At 39.5% G+C, this 12,821-nt stretch overlaps 1 protein-coding gene across 1 annotated transcript in view; it reads right to left on the bottom strand.

Annotated features, from left to right (window-relative positions):
* ESRP2 (epithelial splicing regulatory protein 2) overlaps positions 1-12,258 on the bottom strand; it is a gene marked incomplete at its 5' end in the record, with an annotated part of 45,340 nt that extends 33,082 nt beyond the window's left edge. Inside the window, 1 exon segment of the mRNA XM_010083414.1 lies at positions 12,130-12,258. Within this exon segment, the coding sequence (XP_010081716.1) occupies positions 12,130-12,258 (129 nt within the window).
* Positions 12,259-12,821: the final 563 nt, after the last annotated feature.

Raw genomic sequence — 12,821 nt, 5'->3', positions numbered from 1 at the left:
CCCCAGAAGTTGGAGCATGGTTTGGTGAGGTGGGGGGGGGGGGGGGTGTAGGTGTGTGTTGGGGGAAGGACGTGTTGTCTGGGATGAGGTGGAAGGGGAGGAAATCAAAAGGTGAGATGCAACCAAATTTGATTAACAGAACTTTTCTGCCACCAAAACATAAGCAAGATTGGAGCAGCACTGACAAACAAACATCCAGCAACCCAGAAGTCTCCCTTAAGGCTTAAAGGCTCTAATACAGCATGAGAAACCTCAAGAGTAACAAGCCGTGGGTTTGGTATACATACACACACACCAGGGCACATCAACTTTGGGAAATATTCTCACTTGGACTTTGTGCCTCAGACCCTGCACCCATAAGGGTTTCACATTTATTTACAATACTCTCCATGGGCAGTTTTCTGCTCCTTCACTCTTCAAACCCTGGTGATAATGTCAGCCTTATCCATGCAATGGAGGAATTTAAAGCATGTCAATACTACTTGGAGGTAAATACTGCTGAAATGCAGTCTGTGCACAAGCATGATAACCCTTTATTGTGCTAGGTAACTTTTTAAACAGAGAATCCTATAGTAAGCCCTTGCCTTTGTTCATCTGTTAACTGCTATTCCACATGCCTGATAAAGGATACATGGTGACCTTGTACTGAAACTGCTGTATGGAAAAAAAAAGTGTAAGCCATAGTGCAGCCACAAGGTACAGCTCACTTTTTTCCCCTTCTAGCAAAATATGAAAAATTACTGTATTTAGATACTATTCAGACACAAACAGTAAAAAGAAATTGCCCCTTGGCTTTATTTCTTTGCAGGGGAGACTTGCAGAAGATGACAGAGGCAGCCCAGGTCCACTCACTAGAAACGTTCAAAAACAATATTGCCAATTTGATTTCTCCTACTAAGAGGAAAGCAATTTTTTGCTCTACTGAGCACTAATGCCCAAGATTATTTAGTGACTGAAGACTAGCCTGGACAAAAGCATGGTTTTCATTTCCAGCATACCACAGACAATGTAACCGTGCTCAGTACATCCAGTCAAGTTACATATCACCTTATGCCTCCGGAGGTACTATACACTGTATTAAATAACTGAATGAGTAATCGCTCACAATGGCCACCATAAAAGTATGAGAGAGAGAGAGAGAGAGAGATGTACATGTTGCCTGAAACCAGCCAGAGTTTCCATCAGCTTTGGAATTTGCAAGTGTAAGAGCAGGTTTGTTCTCCCCGGTCTCGAGGAGATGCAGGACGTGGCACTGAGCTTCAAGCACTGCAGATTGTCTTCTCCTCAAGTACACTGTGTTGCTTGTTACACCTACTAATCTTGTTGTCATTTTGCATTCTGTCCTGAATAGAGGTCCAACGACAGAAAACCAGGTACCACGCACCCTGCTGCAGTTCCATCTACAATGGGTGTCTGTACAGACATAAACTCACACTGTTGCCTTTCTCATAAGAAAGAAACTAGTTTTTTCCCCACTCATGGCATGAGCTAACAAAGGTAACAGGGTTAAAGTCTCAACTATCCTGTGCTTGAGGTTTTGCCACGAAATTCCAAACATCACAAATCTTCAAAAGAAGAAGTTAAAAAATACAGAACATATTTTTAAAGCTATTTCAAGATACCGACTTTTATCTTTTACTTGTTGGGAAGCTTAAGTATCAGGAAGTAATACCATCCTGTCCTCCTCCTCCTCGCTGTCATTGCACAGGTCACTACAGAGTTCTTGCGTCAGGAAGGCACACAGGCTACATATGCCTCTTACAATGTCTGTAAGAGTTCGAGGGACAAAAATAGAAGGTACTCTTCGAGTTTATCACCTCCTTTCATTCAACAAAGCACAGAAAAATACAACTCATCACACCTGCAGAATTACAGAGAGGTGTTTAGATAACACCAGTCTACAGCTAATTTTCTGCATAGGAATAGGTTTGTTTAGCGTGGTTCAGCAACAAGTAGAATAGGAAACACAGATATGCAGCAACGGTTGTCATGTTTCGCCTGTCCAGTCACAGTCTGCAGAACACAGAAAACAGAACATCGTGACTCAGGACTGTGATAAACCATCTTAAGGGTGAAACTGCCACATTATTTCTTTCTTTGGCCCCTTTTCATCAGGCCTGGGTCTTTGTGCTACAAAGTAAACAATAACTAACCAAGAGTTTTAATTCTTCCTAGAAAAGAATGCAAAAATCTAACCTTCTGCCAAGACAAAGATCTGTCCAAGCCATGCCACTTGAGCATTTTATGACCATTTTTGATTAATTATTTCTTAGATGGAAGTTTGCAACGCCGGATTATTTGCATGCTTTCCAGCTATGGTATCTACAGCATCTAATTCAGGTCATGCATTAAGCATAAAAGGCAAGACCATGATTCAGGCCATCTAAATGTCACAGCAATCAGGTCACAGCTTTTATCTTCAAAAGCACAATCTGTTTTAATAAGAGAGTGTTGAAATATGCAGAGTACTCCACAAATAAGCTACTTGAAGTCAGCCTTGTGTAAGACAAATCACCCCAGTCCAACAACACAGGAATCTCAGTTTCTGGAGTTACTTTACTACTATCTTTTCTGTCAGGTAACTGCTAAATAAGGAAACACTTACTGAGATAAAATAAATTTTGGCCTTTAAATTAACCTGTATGAAAGAGGCCACTAGCTATCAAAACCAACAAAATAATGCAAAAAAGGTGCATATCTTGCAGAACCCCTTAGCACTTGTTCGCGTAGATTATTCTTGAGTTTGTCTTTAAGCAAGAGATAACTCCTTCAGGAAACTCTGAATATCAGTGATGCAAAAAATCCATACTCTGTCAACCTTTTACCTACATTTCAAGCAGGATTACAATGGTGCCTCACTCCTCACAGCCTTCTTGCTATCAGCTCAACTCACAGAGCAAGTCACTACTGCCTGAAAGACAAGGCTGAACATACTTTCCAAACTCTAGGTTTTAATTAATATGCTGTGACTGCAATATTTCTTAAAGTCTTGATTTAAGCACAAGCGCTCTCTCAGAGTGTTCTATACCTCCCCCACTCCCTCTTACCTCTGTTTCAAGGACAAACTTTCATTAGCAATGTGATCTTTAGCACTGGCTCTATTGACTGTAATGCATGGTACTGCTCTATTTACTCAACACTACCTCATTGTTTGTAGTGCAAGCTTAACCAGTTGTAGGAGAATAGTCAATACCTGCAAAATTAAAGCTTTTTTTTTTCCCCTATTGGGTGTTTTTCAAATTGTTTTTGTAGTAATATCCAGGGAAAAGAAAAAGAACAGGAAACATAAAAAGAAAGAGACATACCTATTATCCACAGTTCAGTTTCTCTCAAGATTCCTTCATACTCCTGCCTCTCCTTTAAACTTATACTGTAAGAATATCATAGGCATAGAGTTTCCTGAATAACAGCCTTGAGATCCATGAAGTATCTTTGCTTATGTAAGAATCCAACTGACCCTTGCTCAAACCCTTAAATATCAGCAAAAATGTCAAACTTTTATAAATCAGTTCTACTCTGCTTCAGAAATGGGGAGCTTTCCCCTTTCTTGTTAAACACGCATTCACAAAAACAGAAAGGAAAAGTGGAAGTAGATCCCTAAATCAGCTTGCCTTTAATCTCTGAAATTTTAAACTTGCAGATTAAGGCAGCAGACCCATGCATCAGGAATTGATTATGTTTGAAAAAAGGAAAAATAAGAGTAAGAAATTATCTCTAAGACTTTAGCAGTTCATAACTAATATCAGAATTTACACTTGGCCTTCCAAGGGATTCAGGCCTGCCCAATACAGAACAGGAACATTAATGGTGACATTAAAATGGTGATATTATTTAGACGTTGCTTCCTCTTACAGAACTACATTCTCTCTTTTGCATAGCATCTTGTTTCCAAAATGAGTTAATTAAGACAGAAGAGACTTGATGCGAGTTCTCTGGAATATGAAGCAAGTCACAGCTTTTTGTGAGCGGTTCTCAGCATCTTAAGGTTTAGAGGAAGAGGACGTTGATTTATACTTTCTTTTCTTTCTTTAAGCATATCACAAGAGCAGCAGTTTTCTCCTCCTGCATCTCATATTTACATGTCAACATTTCACGTGCTTGACAATAAGCAAAAGTTCATCCTGTAACAGCTTAATTCTGCTCTAAGAAATAACGTTGGCTAGTACAGTCAAATAATCAACAAAGCAAACCCCCAAACTCCGTCATAGTAATATTCTTGTGACTGCTATGCATTTTCCAGTTCCCCAAATCTCATGCATCCCCCTCCAATCCAGTAGTTACTTGATTCAAGAGGTTTGATGTGTTATATGCTGGTTTGTCTCTCTCTTCAACTACAAAGGACTCCTAAATTAACTTTCAGGCTTTCAGTTACTCAGCTACAGCAATACCTCCATAGTGGTTTTTGCACTTTTGTTTTCCAAGCTGCATATTATAGCTCTACTTTACTCTTAGTTGAATTCACTGCAACAGAATTACTTGTCAGGAAAGTAATTCTGCCGTGATTTCTGTAAAGACATAGAATTTCACACACCAGAAATGTCTACACAATTCATCATAATCTTAAAGCACATGCTTAAATTTCTTCTAGAATTAGAGTCAGAGAATGGAAACACCAGCTCTACAAAGAAAGGTAGCAAGGGGAAAGAAAAACGAAAATATTTTTAAATGGAAGTTTTGGAGAAGTGTCAGGGTTGGGGTTTTTGTTTGTTTGTTCTGTCACTCATCACCAGCAATGAGCATCTACATTTCAATTCTCAATATCTTTTGTATCGTATTTATCTTGTAACTCACATCTACCTTTATAGCATGTGGATTTAATGAATGAGGGACAGATTAGTAAAGTAGATGGTTATAAACAAAGCAAGAACAGAGACTACTTCATAGAAGCATCCTGGAATAAATTGTGAACAGTTTAAAGAACATCACAGAGTTATCAGAGTAAAGCACTAAAAAAAACACTGTAGAGCAAGCGTGACTTCTGATTCAGCACCTTCTTGGGACTCACAGTTGAAGTTGCATTTCAGAGCATCAATATTTTCCTCCTTTCTTGACATAAGGCTGCAGCTAACAGAAATTGATCATGAAGGAAAACAACACGATATCTCTGCAGTTTATATGAAAAGCAGCAACTATTATGTATAAAATGTTTTTCCAGAGCAGAAAGGAGATGGCAAAGACATGAATATGAGGAAGAGAGAGAATTACTGTTTATGTTTCTAATTAAGAGACATAAAAGTTCCAATTCTAACCACAGAAATTATAAAATAAAACAGGGCTGACATTATGCAAGTAGTTGCTAAGAAAAAACAACTTACTCTCCAATCAGCATTTTTAGTTTTGGCCACAACACTGCTTTGCTAGCAGTATCAACTCCAGCATCTATGCGTCACTCTCAAACCTAACTGTTCAGCAAATTACTGCTGCAACACGTTGACAGAGCTGTTGCCCTTGTTTGGCAGCACTTAGCTACCCAAGAGCTTCTGCATATAACTTAAGGGTGTTTTGGGTTTTTTTTAAATGGAAAAAAAAATATTCCAAGTAAACCAACACACGGATGCAAGAACTGTGCAACCCTTTCAAAAGCTCTGACAGAGCCAGATAAAATGCCATCAGACTGAGAGGGAAACTGGAGGTTTACAGACAATCCAGAGCATCCACACAGAGTTTTCTAAGCTGCTTTCATACTAACATGTAAGAACTGGGAGAAGCACTGCACGTACACTTATTGTCAAAATGTTAGAATACAAAGCCATTATTCATAATTTATTATTCCTCAGCCACTTTTGAAAACCCTGGCAACAGCTCATTGACTCATTTCCAGTGAATTTTTCAGTAACTACTTACAGCAAGTTACAGAAAAGAAGTTCAAAATCTTTGAGGATCATGTAATCCAGCAATCTTTGTATTAAAAGGCTTCTACCCTGTGTTCTACTGTCTTCCAATTATTTTTAAAATAGCTGCAAGTACAATTTCAAGAGAAATTCAAGTATTCAGAGTTCAGATATACTATAGCTGTGAGAACATGCAAATGTGCTAGTGACACAATTTCCAAACGTTGCACAAGACCACAGTGTGGGCAGACAGGCGTTTCAAGCTATTCTGGACAGGTCATAGTAAATTTTGTTTTTCTATATATGCTAATCCACCCAGACCTGGTAAGAGATTTAATGTTACTGTTTAACTTCACCACAACAAGCAGCAGCATCCGCTATCACAAAGTCTACTCAGGCTCATCCTCAAACCACTGGGCCAAATGATACACTTCTAACGAATAGTGGCACTTCTAATTTTAAGCAGATTGCCCAGCTAGCCGAGACTACCACATGCTCACGCTTGCAAAGAAAAGAATATGCAGCGTTAGACAAAGTCCTTTATCTCATTCTGAAGTGAAATGCACCTAAATATAGGAACAAAGCAAGATTTAAGGGAATCCTGGTGGAATTCAGGTGAAAGCACTGCAGCCTTCTAGAGGTGCTGAGGTTGTCGCTTTTCCACAAAACCTAAGAGAACATAAATGCTAACAACAAATGCATTCACATGCTCTACATATATGTATATATGAATATACATATAAATTATATCTGTAACCGAGGAACTGTTTCTGGTATTAACTCCCCTGTTTTTGAGAGAACAGATTTATGTGTTTCAATCATAACATAGTGGGAGCTGGGCAGCACAGAGGATTTGTAAAGGGAAAAATGGTTTACCTGTACTGTCAATGACAAAATTACAACAAGGGTTCTGAAACAAGAGTTAGCCATCCATTTTCATTGCTAAAGAAAAGAATATTCCACGCCGTAGCAGCCTGCAGCTACAGGAAGCATTAGCACATCCTTACTTCCCCACAACAAAGAGGGATGATATTACAATATTAAGTATCAAACATAATCTAACCAATGCTCCTCTAAGTTTATTACTGGAAATAGGGAGCTATTAGATGCTCATATACAGCAAGAACCCCGCATAAGGCTACATGCACACCGTACACTCAGCCCTCCTGTAAGAGCAGGAGTTTACCACTCACCCGCCCTGACAACCTGAAGGCCACTTTGCACCTGTCAGGAAATCCTCATCCCTCACTCCTGATACCAAGCCAAGGCCACAGTGTCCCCAAACAAACTGCCCGGTGGCCAACCTGTCTGAAAACGTTTCTGTCCTTTCACCCACCCTGCCTGTCTACACCTCGGTCCTATGGCTGCCCTCTGAAAAACCACCTCATCTGCCACACTGTGCATCAGACAGAACTGCTCCAAGCCAGAATTGGTTTTAACTCAGAACAGTGCCCTGCTGTGGTTTATATGCACCCCCAAAAACTTTTGTATTGGCAGAATGCAGGCAAGGGAGGTCCACAGAATAGCAGTACCTACCTAAGTGAAAGGTGCCACTAAAAAGTTTTCATATAACTGCAGCCTGAGAACGTGATGCGGGGGCAGACATACCTTAAGCTGGTATCGCCATCAGACGTGTTGGATCATGAAAACACAACCAAAGGGTGTAGTTTCGTGGGACTGGGACGTGAGCTTGGACAGCAAAGCAGCTTACTCATTTCCCACCCTACCTGCTCATTTCAGCGATCCTGTTTACAGCACAGCTTCACAAAGGGTTTTACTGACACAACAAAAAGACAGCAAAGTACAGTGCAGGGGCAGGAGAGAAGCTGGCTTCACTGCTGAAGCCGAATCTTGTGAAACTACACCCTTACGTATTTCTTGAACAGCCTGCTCAGTAACACTTGCCAAGGGTTTGCCAAACACCTGCTCCAAAACTTCAGAACTCAGACCCAGCAAATATTCCAAAAAACAGACTCTATGAGTTTTACTGAGGTGATGCAGTCACCAAATAATCTGAAGTTGGAAGACCAACCACAAGACAAAAGAAAAAAAAAAAATCACCCTGCATTTTCTGACTTTTTTCTGCAGTCTGAAGGTTCGGAGGTGTATTTAAAAAAATATTCAAAAACGCATTTATTCAAAATGAAGGTGTGACAGCTGGCAAGGGAGCCAAGAAAACTTTCTGGTAGTGCTTTGTGAAGAGGAGGCTGCAGCTGCAGAACAAGTTTCTCAAAAAAAAAAAAAAAAAAAAAAAAAAAAAAAAAAAACCCACACACAAAACAAAACCCCAACGTTGTAACCGGTTAATCAGGTTAGAGGAATTCACTGGTTCTTCCGCCTCTCCCCCATCCCACTTGTTTCCAAACGCTCATCTAACCAGCTTACCAGCTTGTTTCTTGCTGAATTTGTTGATATGTGAGAAAATAAATGGCACCTGCAGCTCAGCTGGATGATCAACAGGCACCCAAACATGCTTCAGAGAACTGGTAATTTGCCATCACCTGATGAACTGGCAGCTCCTCAGTACCTTCAATTTGTGCATAGTTTAGAACAGTGGGAGAAAAAAGGCCCAGCTTTGTCTTTCTATGTTTAAGAATATGAATTGACTCCATCATTGATGTTTTGGACTCAACGTGCAATGCCATGAAAGATCAGCAAGACCAGGACAGTCTTTCAAACAATTTTTAAATACTTAAATGTGAACCACAGATGAAATTTGGATGCTTGAAAGCATCCAAAGCAGACCCAGCTCTCATGAGAACCTCTCCCTTTTCATGTATGTCGTTCAAAGTAAGATGGTAATTACAGCTAAATACTGCAGACAGCTCTCCAAAATTATTAGCTCTTCTTAGACTTATCCTTTGTCAGGGAGACATGCAAATATTGCCTTGCAAAAGGCAAGTAACATGTCTTAAGGCAAGCATGCTGATTCAGCTAGGTTTTCAGTATGGGAAGGATTAAGAAATTCACAACACTTTCAACTTCGTTTTCTACCTTTAACGTAGAACCCCCATGGCTAGAATCAGAGAAGCACATGAAGATGTCAGCTTTTTGATGATAGAGTAATGGGGCTGAGGGAAAGGCAAAGTTCATTTTGGTTTTGCTCTTTAAAAGCAAGCTCCCATTCCTGCAAGGTTTCAGAAAGCAACCTGAAAACAATTTGCTCCCTTAAAAGCTTGGGAAACCATAAAGTTGCAGGAGTTATTCAGAAAAATATAAATAACATGCTAAATAAGCCAGTCCTGTGATTTGATGATCTGAGCAATGAAACCTAGTGAGAACATCCCAGTATTGCAGGAGGAAATGTAGGATGCTGTTCCCTTTAGTAAGTAGACTAGGTAATGCATGTTTAGAGGCTTACATCACAGGTTCAAAACAGTTCCAAACACACCTGAACAAGAGATCTCCTGCTTACTTTGTTAAAAAAAAAAAAAAAAAAAGTCCTCACATTTTCTACTTGGTAGCATTCTGCAACTACACCACCACATCTCAGTCAGCGGCCAGTAAGTTTGTCATTACTGGTCCAACAGCAGAGATAAGTTATTAATGTCATTTTGAATGAAATACATCAGGCAGGCTGGTTCCAAAGGGCACATATTTTATGACTTCAGGTAACTATTTCCTTAACATTTTACATTAGCAGGATGTCCCCTCCCCACCCAACACATAGCTACCAAAACACTGCACATCACCTATCAGAAAATATAGCTGGATCCCATAAATTCACTAGCACCTGTGGGATCAAACACTTGTTACCCTGAACAAGTACAGTATTTAAAAACTTGCAGCAAAATGTATAGAACATACACTGCAGCAAACATCTCAGTTCTTTGGGGGCACTGTGTTTCAGAACCTCACTTTGTAAAATCACACCGCAAAAATATACCAGTGGGAAACCATATCTTAGAATATTTCTTAAGACAAACCCAAGCAGTAAGTTGTGTGCGATGTAACACTAAGAATATGAAGTAAAATTGAAATTATTGGGAAACCATATCTTAGAATATTTCTTAAGACAAACCCAAGCAGTAAGTTGTGTGCGATGTAACACTGTAAGAATATGAAGTAAAACTGAAATTATGTATCATTCGTTGAAGTGCCTTGTTACAAGCAGAGCAAAGGCTTAACCACAGATCACAGGCTCTTGGTAGCCCTTATCATGGCTGGAAAGTGAACTAGATAGTAATAGGAGGAGGTTTTCTGGGGACAGTGGAAAAACTCCAGACCCACAGTAGCTGATCTATGAATCACAGAATCAGAATCACAGAACGGTTGAGGCTGGGAGAGGCCTCTGAAGCACAGCTAAAAGTTACAACAGATTTATACTTAGTGATACTCCCTTCCCTCTACATGGACAGACTGGGAACCCAAGGCAAAAGCCAGAAGCAGGCACTGAAACCTTCCTTTACAGGATTGAGATGTGTGCTAAAGTAAGCTATTTTCAGCTGCATCATCGGATTTTCTACCACAATCCAAGCAGGGTGTGGAAAGCTAATTTCACTTACTCTATAACATTATCTCAAATCACGGTACAAGTCTACTTCCTTTTCCTCCTACTTGTCAAATAACCATTTCACTCACCTGTGCTTTTGCTAATCAAAACACTTAACTGCAGAAAAAAAAATAATCTGTGTTAACAAATACCTGATTAATCTTTAAAATACATGATGCAATTAAAATATTTAATGGACTTATCTTCAAAAATGCAAAAAAGGATCTATTATCAAAGAATATGGAATTTTGCTTTTTGCCCCCCATTGCAAGTGGGAGGATGAATTAATTCTCTGCTAACTCCCATGGAGTCAGGACACACAGAGGGGAAGGGAGACGAGCTTAGGTAAAGTGTGTTCCAGAAGACCTATGATGGAATCGAACTGGCCACATCACAACTGGCATCCAACAATTAACAGCAAAAGTCATTATTTAGTTGTATAGATATGCCAGACAAAAAGGAAAAAAATTGTTGTTTTTCAAGAGTCTCTACCCACCTACACACAAAGGTAGTATTTCCTTTTATTGCTAAAGCAGACGCACCTACAGTGCAATTTACGGCAATAAGATACAATCTCTCATAAAGTATTGAGTATAATTAAAGTGTGTCTGTTATAAAGGTAAACAGAGTGTACTAGGCTAAGCCGTTCCAGATGTCTTTAGTGCAAGATCTGGGACAAGATCAAACCTGCAGCTGCACATTTTCTCAGGGGTTATTTTGAAGTTTTAAAAGAAAAAAAAAAAATCACCCCTTGTTCTTGGACTCTAGCAAAACTACTGCAAGTAGCATAAATGTCATCTGCAGCTAATATTGACAGATTTTAAAACACATAAAAGTTACACATTTCTATTTTCAAAGATACTCCAGAGTGAAGTGTTAACCATTCAGTATCAAAGAGGGTTAGGACCTAGTCTGCCAAGTTATCTGTGTCACCAGAAGTTACAGCAACATGAACCTGTTCTACTGCCTAAGCAAGTTTCTTGCTGAAACACACCTACGAATGATTCAGACAAGGTGTGGAAAGCCAGTTTTATATGTTACACAAAAACGCACTATTGTATTTTTCCATTCAAGCACATTTCACATATAGAAAAGACAGTGAAAGCAAGCAAACTTTGAGGAACCGTGTATGTATACACTACTTCCATGAACTTTTTTTAGGTAACTTATGGCCTCTTGAACTGCAAGGATCATACAAATTTACAGGTTTACTGTCTTAGTGTGATATTAAGTGAGCCAAAGAGCAAAATACAGAAATCGTAGAAAAAAAAAACCCTATTGCTTTATAATCCACTAAACTAATTAAGCTCATCTGGGAAAGTACACAACAAGTACAGCTGTTTTATGAAAGTATAGTTTCGAAGATTTCAACTAGCTTTAAGAATAACAAATGATAAATACACATTAAATACACATTATAGCAGCAAACCTGTAGACTAAAACATACCACCTAAGTTTGGGAAGTTTGATTAGCACTGCTAATTAAGTAGTGCTTTTACCAGCCTACTCTTTTAAGGCTTGAGTAAGAGAAATCTGGAATAAAAGTAGACCCATCAAAATAATCAGAAGCCAGATCTTCCAAGCACTAGAGCACCAGCTCAAGTACTTTGGAATTATACATTAACTGTTTCAGAATTATGGGGTTCCCATTTCAAATGGTTCAGGTCTCTTTTGGGTTAGCTTTAAAATAAGCACAAATTTCCAAGAGAAAGGCAAAATTAAAGTCTATTTCTTTTATCAAATCAATTGAACCTTGTCCCAGGCTTCTCCCCTGAGCAGCCCCTGCTCCCAAGAGCAGCATCTCACCTGTTGAAGAACCCGGTCCAGTGGCTCAGCTTTGCCCAGTCCCTCAGGTGTTAAGCCACTCACTTCGCGACACTGGTCACTTAAGTCCAAATTGTCTGCTTTGACCAAGGATTTGTGTAGTGTCCCTACCTAAAAACATTAAAGAAATTATGGGCAAAAGTGAGGAACAATCGAACTAGCTCTTTTTAACAATGCGTTCAGACTGCAGAAAAATCAGAAAGGTGCAGTATCACGTTCCCGATAACAATCGCAATGAGAAAAAGCCGATTTGTCGATTTCACAAATCGAAACCTTTTGCCTCGGTTTCTTTCCCTCCCACCCGGGAGGGCCACGCTTTCTGCTTCGGTGAATCAGAGCCGGTTTTCATGGGGGGCCTTTTGCAGTTAGCGATTTTTGTGTGAGTTGTTAATTGCAAACGGAAAATCAACACAATATTAAGGCGGTTTCCAGAATCTATTCACCAAATTGATAGTCATGTTTGTTTTATCAAAGCCCCTCATCTCTAGGGGGGATCTTGTTTATGATAGGGCTTTTGGGGGGCAAAAAAAAATTAGAGCATGCTCTCAGATTAGCCTAAAAATTAAAGGAGTTCAATATTCTCTTCAAGGTTATCCAACACTGGTTAAAAAAAAAAAAAAAAAGTCTCCGGCAGCAGGCCACAGAGGGTTCAACGGTTACCCTGAGACAGCTCC

This window comes from Pterocles gutturalis, unplaced genomic scaffold (assembly GCF_000699245.1).
Source record: "Pterocles gutturalis isolate BGI_N339 unplaced genomic scaffold, ASM69924v1 scaffold40500, whole genome shotgun sequence".
In the NCBI taxonomy this organism is placed as follows: domain Eukaryota; kingdom Metazoa; phylum Chordata; class Aves; order Pterocliformes; family Pteroclidae; genus Pterocles; species Pterocles gutturalis.
Note: the sequence above shows the minus strand (reverse complement) of the source record. Positions and strands in the feature narration are given on the sequence as shown.